General features: G+C 40.5%; 1 protein-coding gene across 1 annotated transcript in view; it reads left to right on the top strand.

Annotated features, from left to right (window-relative positions):
• Positions 1-21,179, top strand: part of ctnnd2a (catenin (cadherin-associated protein), delta 2a) — a 1,670,075-nt gene that overhangs the window by 1,597,519 nt on the left and 51,377 nt on the right. The window contains exon 21 of the mRNA XM_051929317.1: positions 10,972-11,098. Within this exon, the coding sequence (XP_051785277.1) occupies positions 10,972-11,098 (127 nt within the window). The remainder of the gene's footprint in view (positions 1-10,971; positions 11,099-21,179) is intronic.

Here is a 21,179-nt window from a genome sequence, read left to right as displayed (position 1 = left end):
AGAGAAAGAGAACAGCATGTAATCTTCTTTCTTTTATGGCACTTGCTCAGATTGATCTGTCGAGTTACAAACACCGTGGGCAGAAAGATGGTAGGTTCATCTTTCTGTCTAATGGCAGGATTAGACTGGCTTCTGCACTCAGCCATTAAGAAACAGGAAGACACCATGAGATGTGCAAGTTTCATTTTTTTTTTTGAAGGCGTTTGAAAGGATGTTTTTTTCTTTTCTTTCCTTAGACTATTTTAAGTCTGTGCTTTATTAACTGCTTCCTTTGCAGCATGTGAGAGAATGGCTGACTGGCTGTTGGCAGTGGCTTTATTAAGCTATTGAACCTTGTAAAACGGACACGCAGTGACATCTTCACTAAAAATAACAGTGGTAGGAAAGAAATGAATAAAGACAGCAGTGCCTTATTTTCCTTGTATCTTTTAAAGGGAACAGTAAATAGCATTTTCATGTTTTTGTAGATTATGCCAATTTTTAACTTGAAATCTTAAAGAGTTTTTTTTTTTTTAGAAATTGTGTTATACTAATGTAAGTCTTACTTTTCCTGGTATCAATACTAGCCTGAAAATATCTTTGTATGTGCACATGCATACAGCTTATGTAGTAATGGAATAGCATATGTAGGAATATATTATCATTCTGTTGTGAATGCAAGAGGGGGTGTGCGCCCAAGGTATTTCCAAATCCAAAATATACGGAAAAATAAGGAAAAGGAAACACAAAGACAGGAAAAGGTTTGGAGTTCCACCTCATATATTGTTATATTAGTAAGCAAAAATAATGTGAACCTACGCCGAGTAATCTCAAAGGACTGAGTCTAAAATGGGACAACCTGGGAAATGCAAGTGGCTGGCTTTATAGGTGGTGGGAAGGAAGAGGAGGGTCCAATGGGTCAGTAGGGGGGCATGGTCTGGAGATGGACATGGAAACCTGGTTGAGGTTTAGCTGGTCTTTCCTTTGAGTGATCTCTTTCTCTCTGTCCTTCCACCTCCATTCCTCCTCTGGAAAGCTTTGTCTCCATTACTCCCAACTCTGACTCCTGAAATGAAGGCAGGCGGCTCCTTTTATGCTGCACCTGGGAGGTGGCTCATTAGTGAGGTCTGGAAGTACTCCCAGGTGTGGTGAAAAACCCACAGAAGTAGGGCTGTGCAGCTCCCCCTGGTGTCCCCCAAGGCACCCAGCAGGGCTGAGCTACAGAACTCCAATTTCCATTATATCCTGTCTGAAATCAGGGGGCTGCCATCTAGCGCTCTGGGGGAGGTACTGTCCTGTATATGTCTGCTCCCCCAGTCCTTCTACTATATATATGCAATTCAACGTCTGTCTGTCTGTCTGTCTGTCTGTCTGTCTGTCTGTTCTCTTTTTACAAGACTACTTAACAGATTTAGATCAGGTTTTTTTCTCTAATTTCCTTGAACATTCTGGTTGATTTTGCAACTTCTCTCATCGCACTAAGAATCATAGTTCAATTGCAGGAGTAATATATTCACGCTAATCCGAAACAGAGGCTGCGGGACGAGAAAAGAGGGAAGCGTGACGTCAGGAGTGGGGAGCCGGGCAAAGCCCTCCTCACTGTCCTGTTTCACTACTATGCGGGGGACAGCTAGTCTATATATATATATATATATATATATATATATATATATATATATATAGATATAGATATAGATATAGATATAGATATAGATATAGATATATATATATAGATATACTGTAGATATATATATATATATATATACAGATGGGTGGCACAGTGGGTAGCACTGCTGCCTCGCAGTAAGGAGACTTGGGTTCGCTTCCTGGGTCCTCCCTTTGTGGAGTTTGCATGTTCTCCCCTTGTCTGCTTGGGTTTCCTCCGGGTACTCCGGTTTCCTCCCACAGTCCAAAAAGATGCAAGTTAGGTGCATTGGTGATCCTAAATTGTCCCTAGTGTGTGTGTGCATTTGTGCACACCGTGTGGTGGGATGGCACCCTGCCCAGGGTTAGTTTCCTGCCTTGTGCTCTATGTTGGCTGGGATTGGCTCCAGCAGACCCCCGTGACCCTGTAGTTAGGATATAGATAGATAGATAGATAGATAGATAGATAGATAGATAGATAGATAGATAGATAGATAGATAGATAGATAGATAGATAGATAGATAGATAGATAGATAGATAGATAGATAGATAGATAGATAGATAAAACGTAAAGCATTAACATCAGACTACAGACCTCTAAATAGAGTTGAAAATAAATATGTGAAATACATCAGTCAGATAGCAAGGCCTGACAATTCTTACTCGTTACCTCCACATCAGACAATTATGTTGTGTATCAAGGATTTCTATGAAGCTACACAGTTTTGGCAGTTAAGAAGTTGTAAAGGCAGTGGCATTCACAAGTGACTATTGGACTTCACTGAGAAACCAAAACCACTATGTTTAAACATACGATAATATAATATTTAACAACTGATCACAGTTAAAGCATGGCAGCCTTAATACACAGCAAGAGGAGTGGTAATCAAAGCTAAAAGGTATAACAAAAAAGAGTGTGAGCCAAAAAAGAATTTGTAACCTGAGGGTCTATGAGAAACAACAAGTTCAGCAATAAGTTCAGTTTTTTGGATGAATCCACAAACTTGGACAAATCAGGAGCTCCTGTTTTTTTTTACCCCTTGACCTGTATGTCACACAATCCATGCCCCCTGATATCACCCATAACAACAACAACATAACAACTGTCAACACTAAAGTCCCAATGTTGCAGTGCCCAAAATGGTACCACAGAATAACGCAAAAAATAACTAACATAAGTAAAAATTAATTCAAACAAAAGGTTCAGTAAATGTGACCTCTGGATTCCTAGGTCTCAAAAATCCCTAGCAGGAGTCCAAGGCACCGCTGCAACCCATGGGTGCTGCCATCTAGTGTCCTGGGGGAGGTAACGCTCTGACCAGTCTTGCTCTCCCGATCCTTCCAGCAAAGAGGTGTCCCGGCCATCTGTGACACTATACAAAATTTGAATCATCTACAGCATCTGTAATTCTAACCATAGTTTACCTGAAATCTCACAAAATTATTTAGTTAAAGTATCACTTCCGGCAAAAGTTGATAGGATTCCTTATTTTTGTTATAAAGAAGGTGTACAAAATCTCATTGATCAGGTCAAAGCGTTTTCATAGTTATTGTGCTTACACACAGTTGCACAGACACACAAATAGACATTATTTCAACAATTATATTTTTGGACTCAGGAAGTTCTAAAACATCAAGCTTCATCAAAATCTCTAAGGTTGAATTCTTTCCCGATTCCTATACTTTCTCTATACTATGTATACGAGAAAGTTAAAATACAGTGATATTCTCATCTGTCTCGCAGGTAGTCTTCATGTAGCAGGAGACATTAGGCTGAAGTGGGTTTGCCTTCTTGAAAATAACAAAGAGCCCAGGAAAAATAGGGGGTGCCAACAGCTGTGAGAGTTAGGGGCACAGAACTTGAGGGTTACGTTTTAGGGGTAAGCTATGTCAGAGTGGCACGGGAATAAAGAAATTGGTGAGGCATATAAGGGACGGAATGGCGGGGATTTCAGGTGAAGTTTACCAAAAGGACAAGCATACGTAGGATGGGAGTAACTGCAAAATGGGAACACTGAGGCTTGAGGTAGCTGTCTTTTGTATGGCATTGCTCAGGCCACATACAGTAGGGTCAATTTTTAATAAAATAATAAAAAAAAGAACAGAAATGTAAAAGGGCCATTCTTGAGGGCACTTCAAGATGCTGCAAAAAATAGAGAGAGAGACAGCAAAATCTAAATTAGCAACTTAGACGCAGGTATGTAACGCAGACAGTAGAGTTTGAAAGATGAGCTGTCTTTGACTGAAATCCAAATTTACACCTCATTTAAAACAAAGGACATTTATGAAATGACTAGAATGTATACAGAGCAGTGCTCACGTCAACTTATTCAAAGAAGCCGAGAAACATAAATTAATCAGTTTAAAAATTAAACAAATTATTCGGATCGCTTGTTTTAAACCATATGCTTCAAAGATCTTACAGCGTGACTAAAATAAATAATGAGGAGCTGTCATTCTGAACACACAGGTTCTCAGCGGCCTTTTGAGAGTTGTAACCAGTCGTAGTGTTACTATTTATAACACAGCAAATCTGGAATTCATTTTATTTTCTGCACTTGTGCTACAAGCAACTAAAAACTGGAATCACCCACACAGAGTTCACTTACTGTATATGGGGGGGAAAAGGTTACGTTCAAAACGCAATATTAAAGAAAATGTAATATTATGTACAATGTGGTCACTCAAGAAACATCAGGACGCCCAGGGAGCAGAATTTGTGAGTTCACCCTTGAAGACAGATGTGAATTACCTCCAAGGCGACCCCAAGTCATTTCTGGGTCATGTAGCCCAGGCTGGTGATCAGGAATGTTCTGTCGATAAATTAGGAATTGTTTAAATTCTTTTTTATTGTCAAGGGTAAGCAGACATTTTAGATAATATGGATTGTCCATTTTGTAATGTTCTATATGCATAAAGGTATGGATGATCCTGTTATCTGCGGTGTGTTGGCACCCTGCCCGGGGTGTATATATATATATATATATATATATATATATATATATATATATATATATATATATATATATATATATATATATAAATATAGATATAGATATATATATATGGAAGAGAAGGTCTGTGATACGGTTTGCATATTTGCAGCTGGAGATCCACAAAGGGAGAAAAAAGAATCACGTATCATAAAATATGCCAACTTAAGAAGAACATGTACACAATAAATAAACTATACAACCCCCCTCCACCCCCCACCCCCCCTTGATCATACTGACTTAGTCACCTCCACCCACCCCCCACTGAATGTGTTGCTATATATTGCCTTTGATTCTTGTAAGTCTAAGCATTATCCTCTGATGAAGACCCCTGATAGGGGTTGAAAGCTCAGGAATAAAAAAACTATTTTATGATACGTGATTCTTTTTTCTCCCTTCGTGGATCTCCAGCTGCAAATATATACATATAGATATATATATATATATATATATAGATATAGATATAGATATATATATATACAGATGGGTGGCACAGTGGCACAGTGGGTAGCACTGCTGCCTCGCAGTAAGGAGACTTGGGTTCACTTCCTGGGTCCTCCCTGCGTGGAGTTTGCATGTTCTCCTCTTGTCTGCGTGGGTTTCCTCCCACAGTCCAAAAACATGCAGGTTAGGTGCATTGGTGATCCTAAATTGTCCCTAGTGTGTGTATGCGTGTGTGTGTGCGCACCCTGTGGTGGGATGGCGCCCTGCCCAGGGTTAGTTTCCTGCCTTGCGCCCTGTGCTGGCTGGGGTTTGCTCCAGCAGATCCCCGTGACCCTGTGTTAGGTTATAGCGGGTTGGACAATGACTGACTGACCCTGTTATTCTGACTAACAAAACAATATCACTCTGCTTCCATTTAACTCCATCGATCAATCTGAAAGCCTTCTTTTAGACAGTGTCAAGCGCAAGGCAGGACCCGGTAATGGATGGGGTACCAGTCCACCATGGGGCACACACTCGCACCCACACTTCAGACACGATAACCTGCTTTAGAATATGACAGGGAACTGAAACTACACAGGATAAACAACATGTAAGCCATCTTCGTATTTGATCAAAAGTAAATAAAATAACATTTAGAAAAAGAGTTTGAGCTGTGGATTGCTTTTGACTAATTGTTAATTGCACGCAAAACACTTGACAGACTCTGTTTGAAATTTCCTCGTGCAGAATAGCTCTGAATTAAAATATTACATTTTTTAAGAGCAGAGTAATCATATGTAATAAGGCAATAGGATTAAATGAAGCATAATATACTTAAGTGTAAATTTCTCTTTAATTAAAATCTGCTTAAATTTCATTAAGCTGCTTGTGATCTCTACGTCAGGCCTTTCCAGCGATGGCAGGTACAGTAAATGAAATGCTGTGAAATACGCGGGTGCAGCCATTCCTCCAAATGTCACAGTCAGTGCACCGCAGGAGCCCCGGTGTACCTTCCACTATCGAAAATCAGTTTAATTAAATTTCATTAGCATTGCACTAGAGCTGAAAACGCACTAATGAAAGGCAGCCACTCGTTGGGTCTTATTTGTTTAGGCACTTCATTTCAAATAACCCCTTTGGCACTGAAAAAGAACACCGCGCTTGTTACCGTTTGATTCTGTTGTGTTTGGAGTGTTTGTATTTCTTATCTTCACGAGTTTTTCTACAAATTAATTGGCTACTTGTTTTGAGTAAATTATACACAAAGAAAAAAAAAAAGCTTTATCCCCCCAAAAGGAGAGAATTGGAGGAGGAAGCAGAAACACGATGGCAATTCTTTCAGCATATGGCTTTGAAGATAAAGCAAGCAAACTATCAAAAACTATGTTAATTTATTTATTTTTAAGCAAAGTGTTTAGTATCACATTATCGACTTACATATACAATATTGCAAATAATTGTTTCATTCGAAAAAGCTTTTTTTTCCCCCCAGACGATTATAAAGGATTTCAAGTGACTCTTGAGTTGAAGCACTTGCAGGCAGAGATAAAAGGAATGGCTCACTTCCAAAAGCAGCTTTCTCCATTATTTTGGTTAAAACGAGAACTTGTGCCAGCTGGGTAGAAAGCATTACTGTGCACAATATATTGTTTCATTTTATGTTAAAAGTTGCTCCGTCTGTTTTTGTTGATTCATATTAGCAGTACTGCACATAACTAAAACAAACGAGCGACTTCATATTCCAATTACCCTGGCAGGTTTTGGAGTGTTTCCCATCAAATGTTCCATTATCCAATTTTTGCACAAATGAATCAAGAATACTAATAGTGAACTTTAATTTAAATATTCAGCAAGTATTTTACACATCCATTTACTGAAAGTCGTTAATCCAGTTTTAGAGTCAGTAGTGAACTTACCTGCAAGACGACCCCAAGTCATTTTTCAGTTGACGTAGCCCATCACATGTAGCCAGTAGCAGTAGGGGCGCCAGGCAGAAGTACCATCAGGAAATCATGGGGCCAACTCCTACAATCAGGGCCGGATTTATATGAAAAGAGGCCCTAGGCTATTCCACTTATGAGGCCCTTTCACCTTCCATTTTTAAGTTTGTAAATTACATGAGAGATAATAAAATTTTGCTAACAATTTGAATGTAGGCCCCTCTTGATCTTGAGGCCCTAGGCTGAAGCCTAGTTAGCCTATAGGAAAATCCGGCCCTGCCTACAATCAAACACATTTGAGGCCAAATTGAATTGGTCCTTGTCAAACCGATGCTGCTCTTCACTTATATGAACAAGAACCCCCAAGTTTCAAGGCATGGCCAATGAGAGGGCCTCTCCATGTTTCTCAAGTGGCAGACTTCTTAAAAACACTAAACCGTGATCCTGGTATTACAATGAAAGGCTCAATGGCTCATGTGAACGTGCATTAAAGGGAAAGCCAATCATTGTAGTTTTGAATGCCTAGTTGGGAACCTGTCATTCCTAACCCAAAAACCCTTTTTGAATTCTTTTTGAGGGGGAGTCTTTCATTTAATGTTTAGGTAAAATACAGACAGAGCCTGTTCTACACCCCCTGATGTTTGATATGTTATCACCTGATACATACCCAGTGACATGCTTCAACGAGGAGGCATCCGAGAAAGTGAAAACATGTCATGATGTAATTGAGGTGGTGATGGGTAGAGAACGGAAAGAGTGAATAAAATGACCTTTTAAATGGAAAACATCTTGACACAATGCCTACATGCATTTAACTGATAAAGATAATGACATAATAATGATTTTGTAATTATGACACATGGCAGCTACCTAAAATCTTGATTTGCTGTTGAGTAGACTAACATTAGAGCGTTAAAACAGTTGTAATGAGAACAGGCCATCCAGCCCAACAAGCTCGTCCATCCTAATCAGTGAAAGGCATGTGAATCTGTGCCTGCCAGTGAGGAGGAAAATGCATTAGAACATTAGAACAATCCAGACGAGTACAGGCCATTCAGCCCAACAAAGCTTGCCAGTCTTATCCACTTAATTCTTCTAAAATAACAAGTTGAGTTTTGAAAGTCCCTAAAGTCTTACTGTCTACCACACTACTTGGTCGCTTATTCCAAGTGTCTATCATTTTTTGTGTAAAGAAAACCTTCCTAATGTTTGTGTGAAATTTACCCTTAACAAGTTTCCAGCTGTGTTCCCGTGTTCTTGATGAACTCATTTTAAAATCACAGTCTCGATCCACTGGACTAATTCCCTTCATAATTTTAAACACTTCAATCAGGTCTCCTCTTAATCTTCTTTTGCTTAAACTGTAAAGGCTCAGCTCTTTTAATATTTCTTTATAATTCATCCGCTATAGCCCTGGAATCAGCCTAGTCGCTCTTCTCTGGGCTTTTTCTAGTGCTGTTATGTCCTTTTTGTAGGTTGGAGACCCAAACTGCACACAGTACTCCAGATGAGGCCTCACCAGTGTGGTATAAAGTTTGAGCAGAACCTCCTGTGACTTGTACTCCCCACACTGTGCTATATAACCTGACATTCTGTTTGCCTTCTTAACAGCTTCTGAACACTGTCGGGAAGTCGATAACTTAGAGTCCACTATCACTCCTAAATCCTTCTCATAAGGTGTACTCTCGATTTTCTGACCGCCCATTGTGTATTCAAACCTAACATTTTTACTTCCTATTTGTAATACTTTACATTTACTGACATTAAATTTCATCTGCCACAAATCTGCCCAAGCCTGAAATGGAGCTCAGAAACACAGTCCTGTCAAGGTCTTTGGGTGCCACCAGAGGTTTCTACACAACCTGCAAGTGCCCCAGATGACCAGGGCATGACACCAGAAACAGTTCCCGAGTCTAATTCAAAAGGAAGCCCGCAGTTACGGAGTCAGAGTCGGGAGGCAGTGGGCGACACTCTACTGGAGCTGGAAGGACAGAATTTGAGTTTGTGTATTGGGGCTGAAGCTTGTCTGGAAAAAAGTGTTGCTGATGAATAAAAACCTGCTATCTGAACACAGAATTGTGTTGGGTGATACTGTGACTGCGGTTTGGGTCTCAGTGACGCCCCCTTGTCATCGTTTATATTAATTTGCCACATACCATTTTTGATATAAAGTAAAGCATTATTATATACATTTTAAAAATACAGTGGAACCTCGGTTCACAACCATAATACGTTCCAAAACTCTGGTCATAAACCGATTTGGTCGTAAACCGAAGAAATTTCCCCCATAGGATTGTATGCAAATACAATTAATCCGTTCTAGACCGTACGAACTGTATGTAAATATATATTTTTGTAGTTTTTAAGCACAAATATAGTTAATTAAACCATAGAATGCACAGCGTAATAGTAAACTAATGTAAAAACATTGAATAACACTGAGAAAACCTTGAACAACAGAGAAAACTAACACTGCAATAGTTTGCGCTATAGTGCTAGGAACCGCTGGCTAAAAACACTTTTTTTTCTTAATGAGTTTTAAGCACAGGGAAAAAAATGAACATTTGAAAAATCCGTAATTTAATAAACCACCAAGAAAAGTAACATTGCAACAATGCACGTTATGAACCTATCTATCTATCTATCTATCTATCTATCTATCTATCTATCTATCTATCTATCTATCTATCTATCTATCTATCTATCTATCTATCTATCTATTATATAGAGCTTTTCAAATCTATCTGTCTATCTATCTATCTATCTATCTATCTATCTATCTATCTATCTATCTAGTATATAGTGCCTTTCACATCTATCTATTATATACTGCCTTTCATATCTATCTATCTATCTATCTATCTATCTATCTATCTATCTATCTATCTATCTATCTATCTATCTATCTATCTATCTATCTATCTATCTATCTATTATATAGAGCTTTTCAAATCTATATCTATCTATCTATCTATCTATCTATCTATCTATCTATCTATCTATCTATCTATCTATCTATCTATCTATCTATCTATCTATCTATCTATCTATCTATCTATCTTCTGTAATGATATAACAGATTCCAAATTATCTGCTAATCCACCAATCTTGGTATTATCAGCAAACTTCAACCAGCTTGTTACTTATAATATACGTATATACTGTATATACTTTTATATACATTCTTAGTGAAAAAGTCAAATGAGGATACGGTTAATCTTTATAATGTACTGGTAAGTGTTCATCTGGAGTACCGTGAGGAGTTTTGATCTCCACGCTTCAAAATACATATAGTGGTGCTAGAAAAAGTCCAGAGAAGAGTGACTAGGCTGATTCCAGAGCGAAGAGATATAAGCTATGAGAAAATGCTGAACGAGTTGAACCTTTTCATTTTAAGCAAATGGAAATTGAGCAGTGACTTGATTGAAGTTTTTAAAATTCGGCAAGGGGACAAAGGTGGGAACTTGTTACAGGTAAATTTCACATAAATGTTAGAAAGTTTTTCTTCGCACAGAGAACCATAGATACATTGAATTAAATTATCAATTAGAGTGGCAGATGGTAGAGCTTTAGGGACCTCCAAAACTTGACTTGATGCTATTTTGGAGGAATGATGTGGATAGGATTGAATATTTGAAAAAATTGGAATGAGAACGAGCCATTCAGGTCTGTTCAACTAGATTGTTCAAAATCACATCGAGATTTGGAGGCCCCCAAAGTCCTACTCTCTAGCAGCCTGATTGGTAGTTTATTACATGTGTCTATGGTCCGTTGCGAGCTTTTTGGCTTAATGACCCGTTCTTGTCAATTTTTTTTGTAATGTTTTCACATGTGGAAGCGTGTGGTGAATTGACAAATTATACTGGACTGAATGAATTATTCTTGTTGGTGCTCTGCTGTGTTGAATTACATTTTAACAGTTCATTTATATTTGCAACTCTTTTAAAAAATACAATACAAACTTTCACTGATGGATTTGTTTTTACAGGATGGATACTCACAATATCATTTTGTTGGCTCATCTTCTACAATAGAGAGAGACAGACAGAGACCATACTCATCTTCTCGCACCCCATCCATCTCCCCCGTGAGAACCTCTCCCAACAATCGCTCAGGTAAGTGCACCATATAGTGATAACACAGCAGCGGCTGAAGCTCCTTTGCTTTGTACTTGGGAGTCCTCCTCAGTTCCCTGTCTGGCTCAGTCTGGATCTTGAAGGTCATCTGCTTTCTGAATTCATGTTATTCATTATATTTTAAAATGTAAAATTCTTTATATGTACAGTATGTTATTTAAAATATGTGATTTTTCAAATTAATCCCTGAAGTTTCCCTCAGCGCTTGTTACAGAATACTCTTTACTCCTTTGTCACATAGAGAGATCCAGATGGTGGTCAAGTGGTCCACTTAGTTCTACAGAGAAACTCATCCCTTCACTTCAAACATATTTCACTTTGGCGGCAGGGCCATCTTAACAGCATTATAGGCACCTGGGCAAAGCGGTGCACTGGGGCCCCTACCTACACAACCACTCAGCAAGTCACATCATACATAGATTAGCAAGGGGCCCATATGCTCGTGTGGCCCCCAGGCAACTATCCAGCGTGCCTATGCATTAAGATGGCCCTGTTTGGCGGAGTTGGGGATTTGATGTTAAGGTTGGAACATTTTCAGCTCATTGGTCAGATTTATTAAACTTGCGTATGCACAAAAATGTGTATGCACAACTCTCCACTCAAAGGTGAGGATTTTTAAAAGAAAATTTGATGCGAGAACTCTAACCTATCCTTACACAATATTTCGGAGAAGGTGGAAAATGACGACACCCATAATCAAGTAGGGAAATGCAGCCAAACCTGCTAATTGATGACTCACACCTATAATTCATATCACCAAGCCATTATTACAATCTGCATTGAAGAAACAAACATATTAAACCTCAGAAGTGAGGAGTATGATGTGCAGACTGTCTCTGAGTGGGCCAATGCTTTGTATTTGCACTGAAGCACTCACTTGGGTTCTCGTCAGTTTATACCAGCTTCATGTTGTCAAAATGTTCTCAAGATTAGAAAGCAATGCAGTCCCTTGTTGTCAATAATTGCACTAAGTTAAAACACAGCCATGATCTACTCGCCTCTAAATCTCATGCCCTACAGTGTAATCAGAGCCTAATGGTGTGACACAACATGGCTTGTGTGACACTGCTTGACTACGCAATTGGTCATTTATGAAGGGAACAAGGCTTTTACAGACCAGTATGTTTTGTTTTTTTTTTTTGCCAATGATGATGATGACTGGCTTATGAGACAATGTAGACTCCCAAGAGCCATTCATTCAGAGCTATTTGCTGAGTTGGCCCAGCATTAGAAAGGCAGACTGCCTGAAACTGGCCTCTACCTGTTCTTATCCAGGTCTTAACAGTGTTTGCCATTTTACCAGAGGAAACTCACCAACAAGTCGGGAATATCTCCGCCAAGCTTCAGCTCTGTTACACACACTGTACTGGAAGCCAGAAATGGCGCTACGTTCAGTTTCTGTATGGTGTGGGTGTACAGGCCAACATAAAAAGGCAACGTGCAGCAGTGTCCGGATTTTGTAACATAATCAGGGCAACTGACAGCATTCGTATTGCAATAAGGGCACCAAGTGAGAATGATGTTGCTTTTGTTAACCGTAAACAGTCATCTGTGATGCCAAGGTGAGCCTGACAAACGTTGTGACTCGGTGGCCCAGGTCAGCTCATGAGTCATTTATTTTAAGGCAAAGTCGCTTTGGCATGCGACCTGCTGATGGTGCTATATGTGATGACTTATTTTTAATTTGAAAAATTCATACCTTTCTGAATTATGTCTCTCTATTATAAAAGGAAATCCTGGGACAAGACTTTCTTGGAGATAATTTCAACTCCTGCGAGAGATAATTTCTGGTCCCGCGAGATGAAAGAACTAAAATTCGAAAGTCTCAAAAAACTGATAATAAAGATTGCATTAGCGCTAACAAAAGGAAATTATTACTCGGTGAATTAACGAAACAGCGAAGAGATCGAATATATGAACATAGGTGATATGACAGAAGTATGTAGTTATTGTTCGGCTTTAAACTTTAAGTCGGAGACTTGTAGATCGTCTAATTCGTGTTGCCATCAGGGAAAAGTAGTGTTTCTTCCCAATGAAGAGGTCTATCCACGAGATTTAAAGATTTGTTGTTTGGTGAAAGTGAAATCCACATACGGATACGTAGTACAGTGTGTAATCTGGATACACAGCCTCCTACCTTCACTGATTGCTGTTACAATGAATATTACAGAATATCAGAAAAACTGGGGGTGCAAGCAGTAACCTTACCAGCAAGCCAGCCACCACGTACAGCACCATCACATCTGCCCAAGCTGTTTTGCCTCGAAATAAATAAATCACGAGTCAGACCACTGAGAAATGACATTGTTTTTGGAATGTAACTGCTTACAGTTAACAAAAGGAGCTTCATTTTTACTAGAATAAGAGTGCAGTAAAGCGCTAGGAAAGCCAGATGCTGCCACATATTTTCTGTTTATGTTTTATGTACATCCTCCCACACCATACAAAAACTGGATGTAGTGCCTTCACCAGTCTGTTAATGGCTTCCAGCACAGCGGCCATGATGAAGTGAAGCTTGGCTGAGATATCCCTGATGTGTCAGCCACTTCCCTGAGAAGTGACAACAAACTGACGAATAACCAAAAAAGTTCTTCAGTGCAAATACGCAGCATTGGCCCTCTTAAAAGGAAACTAAAATACAGTCTGGGTGTCATATTCAACATTTCTAAAGTGTAATATTTCTGCACATTATAATAACGGCTCGGTGATATGTCTCATGATGTGTGTGAGTCATCGTTTAGCAGGTTTGCCTTCATTTCCCTACTTGATCAAGAGTGTTGTCCTTTCCCAGTTTCTCTGAAATGTTGCCTATGGATGGCTCAGGGTTGCTGTAAATATACACACCTTTTCCCAATCAAGTGTTCTTTTATAAATCCCAACGCAAGTTTTATAAATCTGACCCCAAGTCTGGAACTGAAATGAAAGTTTCATGTTTCATACTAAAGAAAAACAGATGAGTGCCACTTTGTCCCATAACATCAAGAAAAACAAGTGGAAATGGAGTCTGTCTGGCTGTTCTTTGTCCAGTTCCTCAGATTCCACTCACACTTTTAAAAATCCAGCATACCAATACACTGTGAAAAAAATCAAACTCCTGCATCCGACGCAGCTCAGTTGAGCCCAGGCCTATGAAATCAATATTCCATTTTCATATTGCGTTACTCCCAGCCTAAAGATATAATGCTGCCTGGCGTCTTGCTGCTAAATCGAACCACTTATGGAATAGAAAGCGCGGGCCTTTGGATGCGGGGCTAGAAAGCTATGACTCTGAATCACACGAGTGAAGAGAATGGATGGATAAATGATTTTCTCTGAATAAAAAGAGGCCTTCATTTTGTGAAAAATTCTCTTTTAGTGTTTTCTTTGCTATGAAAGTTGTGTTCTTATTACTTTATTGTATATTTACAACATAAATTACATGGGCTTATTCTGCTTGGCTTTCAAATTGTCATTTATGCCATGTTTGCTTAAGGATTTTCAGGTTTACTAGTTTCTATTAAAACTTAATCTATAGACTTATGCGTATTAGTGTAACCTGTACATAATAAACCAAATTCTGAAAAAATGTAGTAGGACTTTAAAATATTTGTGTTAGAAACGTTGCTTTCTATATAAACTATAATTTAAAATCCAACAGTAAGGTAAAGTAGCCCTAAAGTCAGCCTTCTCATGTAAACACCATTACATATTTTGAAGGAAACAGAAATGGTGATAGTAACTGTGTGTAATGTATATAATGAATTGGAGTCTTAGCAAAGGAGAAAATGGTTGTGGGACCTCCAAAAGTAAGCCGAGAGAATCAGGTCAGGATCATCACCAGCCTGCCCAAAGAGGCTCACTTTAACTCAGCCAGGCACCAAATACTACCTGCTGGCATTAGCCAGAGTAGAACCCAAAAATGGGGATCTGGCAAAGCAACTTGAAATGCCCACAATTCTATCAAAAAGACCCACAAGAGAGAGGATCACTGTCAGCCCCCAGCTTGTAAACAAAAGGGTAAAAGAGGACCTTTATCAATCAAAGATTTATTTACAGATTAGAGTAACATGTCGAACAAATGCTCAACAGAGCAAAAAAAAAAGACAAAAGGAGCTGTCTAAAAGATTGTCCCACTCTTAAGAACAATCAAGATGTAAAATGGCAGCAGACGTAGTTGAGGAATAAAGGGTGCAGTCGTGATGAGGAAGACGACAGCTGTCACTGCACTGGAAAGAGCTACATAGATGGCAGAAGTAATGATTGCCAGAATGGTGATCGGGGATGTGTGGTGAGTGGTACCAGCTAGCTATGAGGAGATACAGAGCTGGTGGTAATAGGAAGGAGCAGGAGGAGCAGTCATGGAGTGAGGCTGCTGATTAGTGTACCCCAGGACCAATAACACTGGCGTTCTGACATTTTAGCCTACTTTCTTGTATAGAGATAATTTGGGGGTGGAAACGGGTAACTATGTTCAAATAGCACTGGACCACTCATATCTTAATATCAAGGATGTGCATCTCTGTGATGACTGTGCATGACTTGTGTGGCATGATGAGGGCAAGACCTGTCACCCTCCATCCCCAATCTGATATTTAAGGGGCCCTGACGCTGGGAGTGACTAGAAGTGAAACTAGATTGTGAATTTCCCCTTGGGATTAATAAAGTATCTATCTATCTATCTATCTATCTATCTATCTATCTATCTATCTATCTATCTATCTATCTAGATTGATGATTAATTCTGTGGTAGGCCTGTCGAGGTTAGGGCTGGGAGGGGAACTGGGGAAATTGAGGTTGGGGAAAGGTCTACTGTTTCAAACTATTACATTTAGTTCAATAAGAGTGTTTTTGTGAGTGAATATTGTACTTTAATCATGACAAAGTTAAACATTTTCCCAAAATTGTGCATATGCAAAGAAAATCACAGAATGCATAAGCAGACTGTCGACATCTGAGGGAACCCACAAGTCCATCAAAGAAATGTTAGGCCGCCAGCCAGGTTGCCCTTTTTAATAACTCGTAAGTCTAATAAATCAGCTGGTAAGGCTTGATATTACTCAAGGCTCTGTAGAGCTGTCACAGTTTCGGGTGGTCTGCTCTTCCTGCAGTGGAGGTGGACGCTTCCTGGCTGAGAGCGTCTCAGCTTTATAGTTGCTGATGCAGAAGGGGTGGTGTCAGTTGTCCTCGCTGGGTGGTTTCTCTGAGCAGTGGATGAGAAAGGAGACAATACTGTCAGCGACAGTGCCCCCTCTTGTCCCAGAGTGATAGCGCTTACCTCTAATCACCCTCTGACACTCATCCATGACAAGATTTTGAATGCGGGTTGTTTTTTGTTTTTGTCATCAAACAATACGAAACCAACAATGTAAAGCCATTTTGACAAGAATGATCTTCTTCTTCCTCTTCCTCTTTCCACAGTTCTTTGTGGGGGCAATGTATCAGATCAACCTTCTCTATACAGCTCGGTCCTGCACCCCCTTCCTCAGCCAGACCCTTTTTCTTCAGATCTTCTTTTGCTTTATGTATCCACCTTCACTTTGGCCTTCCTTTACTTTCTCTTCCCCAGTACTTCCCCTGTCTCTCCTCGTCACATGTCCATACCACTTCAACATACTTTCTTGTACTTTCTTAGTTATCTCTTCCACTTTTGTTTTACCTCTCATTGTCCCCCATTGTAACCCCACACATCCATGCCATTTGTTTTACTTTGTTCCATGCTCATCATCAGGATTATTGTCTTTCATAGCCACTCATAGAACCACAGACTCACACACTTACCGTTTGACTCTGTATGCACAGCCTCTTCGGCCCAAGGCTCCAGTTGTTTCATATGTTCCAGCAGGGAATGCCACCTCTTAAATTTTTAATCTCTAATTCTAATGCTGCTATGTTTCCTTACTACATGCCAAGCCCTCTCTCAGGACTCCATACTTCCACCCCAGTAACTCTTTGCATTATTTTCATCAGGATCCTTTGTGCCAGTGTTCCAGAATGTGTTGCTGCCAACCCCCCATGGTATCTAGCAGTGTCTGGAAGCCAGGCTTTAATAGTAATTTCTATGATCCGTTAATGCATATCTGATGTTCTTCATAGTAGTTTCCAAAAGAATTGCATCTTGGGGTGCCAGCAATTAAGGGATCTGCAGGTTAAACTGACGCAAACTGGGGGGCACTATCATAGAGTCCATCCTACTCAGAGTAATGTAAAGTGGGTAGGATATGAGCGTCAGAAGGTTTTGGCGCTGATCTTTCTGATCATAAAATAGGTCATTACGGCGAGAAGATTTCCTAATTAATTGCAGGATTACGGTATTTGAGGGTTCCTCTATTGCAGCGGTCCCCAACCTTTTTGACAGCAAGGACCACTTTATTAGATGCAAATTTTTCCACGGACCGGTCGGGGGTGGGGGGGGTCATGGTTGGGGGGGGGCAGTTTTATACACAATTTACATAACATTTCTATTATTATTAAAGTTATTAAGCAGTTCGCATACGTTTGCAATCTTAGATTTTTCTTCTTTTTTTGCATATAACAAAGACACATGCTTTACATTTGCCATTCCAACAGACTGCACATCACAAACATCAACACTGTTATCGTTTTTTTCGTGTCTGCCGTTTCTATAGGAGGGTGACAATGAGTTAAATTCCAATGGATGTTTTTCAAATGTTGACAAGCAATAAGCAAAAGGAATCAATGAAAACCACACAAAACAAAAACAGCAAAAAAAAAAAAAACAGTACGAGGAAAGTTCGAAGAAAGAGATTTTTTTACAATGTTTCTGTTTGGGGATCGTTGTGCAAACGTGCACATCTGAGCTGCGACCACAGATCTGTGGATGATTCGTTCAAGCATTTCAAGGTCACTTCGTTGTAATGAAAGCATCTGTTGAATGTACTTCATAGTAACGTGATCTCTATAGACTCATGTCATATGGGGAAACTGTCGGGACCATAAAAATACTTTGTTGTAATAGTCTCTCACCTCGGTCTCTCTCCTCTCTCTGCACCGCTGCAAAGCTCCGCCCGCCAAGCATTCTGAAAAGTCTGAGTGAGTCTCCGTTGCCGGCAGTTCTCTCGCGGCCCGGCTGTCAGATGGCTGCGGACCGGTAGTGGGGCCGCGGACCGGTGGTTGGGGACCCCTGCTCTAGAGTGCCTCTTTCTCCTGCACGTTTTGGCTCAAAAACTAACCAGCACCTCGTCATTTCATAACAGGCTTAAGTTTCAAGTTTGGTATTTTTCCATCCAGCTGTTTTAGCTCGAGACCGTCCTCAAAAAAGTGTGACACACAAACACACACACAGACAGACACACACCCATCATCGAGATATCAGTGTTTTTGGTATCGGGGGACCCTAAAACATCGAGATTCGTCGAAAACCAGAGATTGAAATTTTTGACAAACCTAAAGCTTTTGCTCGTCCCCCAAATATGATTGGTTATGGTGGAGGAGGGCAGAAAGCAAAAATAACTTAAAATATGAGGCGCTGTCCAAAGGAAGCAAATAAACAGATACAGTTACCTGCTGTATTATTGAGGCATGAGTGATACTCGACACATCTGTTACTAAACTCGTCTGCTCTCACGCTTTAACACACACACACACACACACACAGAGGTCCTGTTCACACAATTACATACAAGTGGTGCCCAACTGCCAGTCTCTCTGTAGTATACCACACAGGATCCCATCCTCATAGGTACAGACGAGTGATGCCTACAATGCCTGTCACTCCTCATTTCTCCACATCGGGACTCACTATCTCTGGCACTAACAAATGTACACATCAGGGCTCACACACCGTTTGATTACGTGCCATTTACCAGCCAGGGGTGTCTTACTTCAGCTATACTTGTTCTTCCTATTGAGGTGCGACCTCTCAGCCTTGATAATCCTGCAAGGAGGAGAAAATGGAAATCTTCCACTGTACTGGTGCCCTAATTATTACTTTATTACCTCAGTCTCTCTCTATATAAGGACAAAGTAGAGAAATTTAAATGCAACATGGTATTTATTCAAGTATAATAATACCAGTAAAATGAATTACAATCTGTATATGTTGTGAACATTCTAGCCTGGACTACAGACAGACAACAGGACACACAGAAGTCCGAAAGCACACGTGATTTCTTTATAGTGTCCCAACAAGCACAAACACGCTTTACTTTTCTCCCTTTCATTTCTTCTCTTTATCTCTCTCTTTCTCTCTGTCTTTCTTTCTCCTCCGCTCTCCCTCTGCATGAGGGAGCTCAGCTCAGATTGGAAGGTTGGGAGACAAAGTCAGAGAGGCGAGATTGCGTTGGTTTGGACATGTGCAGAGGAGAGATGCTGGGTATATTGGGAGAAGGATGTTAAGGATAGAACTGCCAGGCAAGAGGAAAAGAGGAAGGCCTAAGAGAAGGTTTATGGATGTGATGAGAGAGGACATGCAGGTGATGGGTGTGACAGAACAAGATGGAGATGACAGGAAGATATGGAAGAAGATGATCCGCTGTGGCAACCCCTAACGGGAGCAGCCGAAAGAAGAAGAACAAGATGGTTCATTTCATCCATCCATTTTCCAACCCGCTGAATCCAAACACAGGGTCACGGGGGTCTGCTGGAGCCAATCCCAGCCAACACAGGGCACAAGGCAGGAACCAATCCCAGGCAGGGAGCCAACCCACCGCAGGACACACACAAACACCCACACACCAAGCACACACTAGGGCCAATTTAGAATCGCCAATCCACCTAACCTGCATGTCTTTGGACTGTGGGAGGAAACCGGAGCGCCCAGAGGAAACCCACGCAGACACGGGGAGAACATGCAAACTCCACGCAGGGAGGACCCGGGAAGCGAACCCAGGTCTCCAGATCTCCCAACTGCGAGGCAGCAGCGCTACCCACTGCGCCACCGTGCCGCCTGGTTCATTTCAGCAAAAGTAAAATAAAGTCTGCAGTTTTAAAAATTGACGCTTTTATTCTCCAGGAATTGCACCAAATAGACTCATATACTGCATGGTGAAGGCAACAGCAGTTCTGAAAAAAAAATGGGATCAGGAGATGGCACAGAGAAGTCAGAATTCACTCAGGGGTCGTAACCAAGAAGATAATTAAATAACAAAGCTCAGATTGTGTAGCCAGAATCGTGTTCAGGGAATTGAGCGGTAAGTCCTATGCCAAAACCGACGTGTAACCAGAACCAATAAACACGAGACGTGACGGCAGAAAAACTGACATACCCAGTAATCTCAAACACCAGTAATATAAAATGAGACAAAGGCTTTGTTTTTTTCTTTCACAAATCCAAATCTTGGATGATTAGGCTTGCATGGCACCAGCTTTGTGAAATGTGGCATGGCCTCCGGTTACTGCCTTACAGCAGCAGGTCTTTGTGTCCATAGTTGCTTCAGTTCTTCAAGCTCTAAGCTCAATAAGCCTAAAGTAGAATTAAACATCATTACTGCGTAGTGTCACTTCGGGACAAGACACATCACCTTTAGGGTCAGGGGCTGAGAAATTTCAGATTTTAGATGGTGGGTGACCAGTTTTGCCCTTATCATGCCACACAAGTCAGGAAGACCACCACTGATATCGAGATAGGAGTCACCTGTCCTCACCCCCAAAATGTTTCTGTACAAGAACGAGATACCTGTTACATGCCCAATAGCCAGAATAAAACACAACACTGAATCCTAGTGAAGGATCACTCAGCTCGAGTTTTAATGAAGAATATTGGCTTTTAAGGGTGGCTGCGTTCAGTTAATGTGGTATGGCTAGCCAACTGCTTGTGTCTCTGGTGTTCCTAAAACTTAATGGCTTCTGCAGATGGCATTCATTAAAGTACTTAGAACAATCATGGCACTGATGCTTCAGTGCCCACCTGGGATACTACTTCTGCAGTTTGGGACACGCTTCAAATGTACAATAAGCAATGAATGGTACAAAGAGTTAAAACCTACTGTACACTGCATATCATCAGCTGCAGCTCAAATATTCTGTGCACAAGGCTGACACTCTCATTAAAGTGACGGTCAAAACACACAACATGCTTCCTTCTTAGCTGGACCTGGTCAGTAGCAGTAGGGGTAACCATTCA

The sequence above is a fragment of the Erpetoichthys calabaricus genome, chromosome 6 (assembly GCF_900747795.2).
Source record: "Erpetoichthys calabaricus chromosome 6, fErpCal1.3, whole genome shotgun sequence".
Lineage (NCBI taxonomy): Eukaryota > Metazoa > Chordata > Cladistia > Polypteriformes > Polypteridae > Erpetoichthys > Erpetoichthys calabaricus.
The sequence above is the reverse complement of the archived record's forward strand: the minus strand, read 5'-3'. Positions and strand labels throughout refer to the sequence as shown.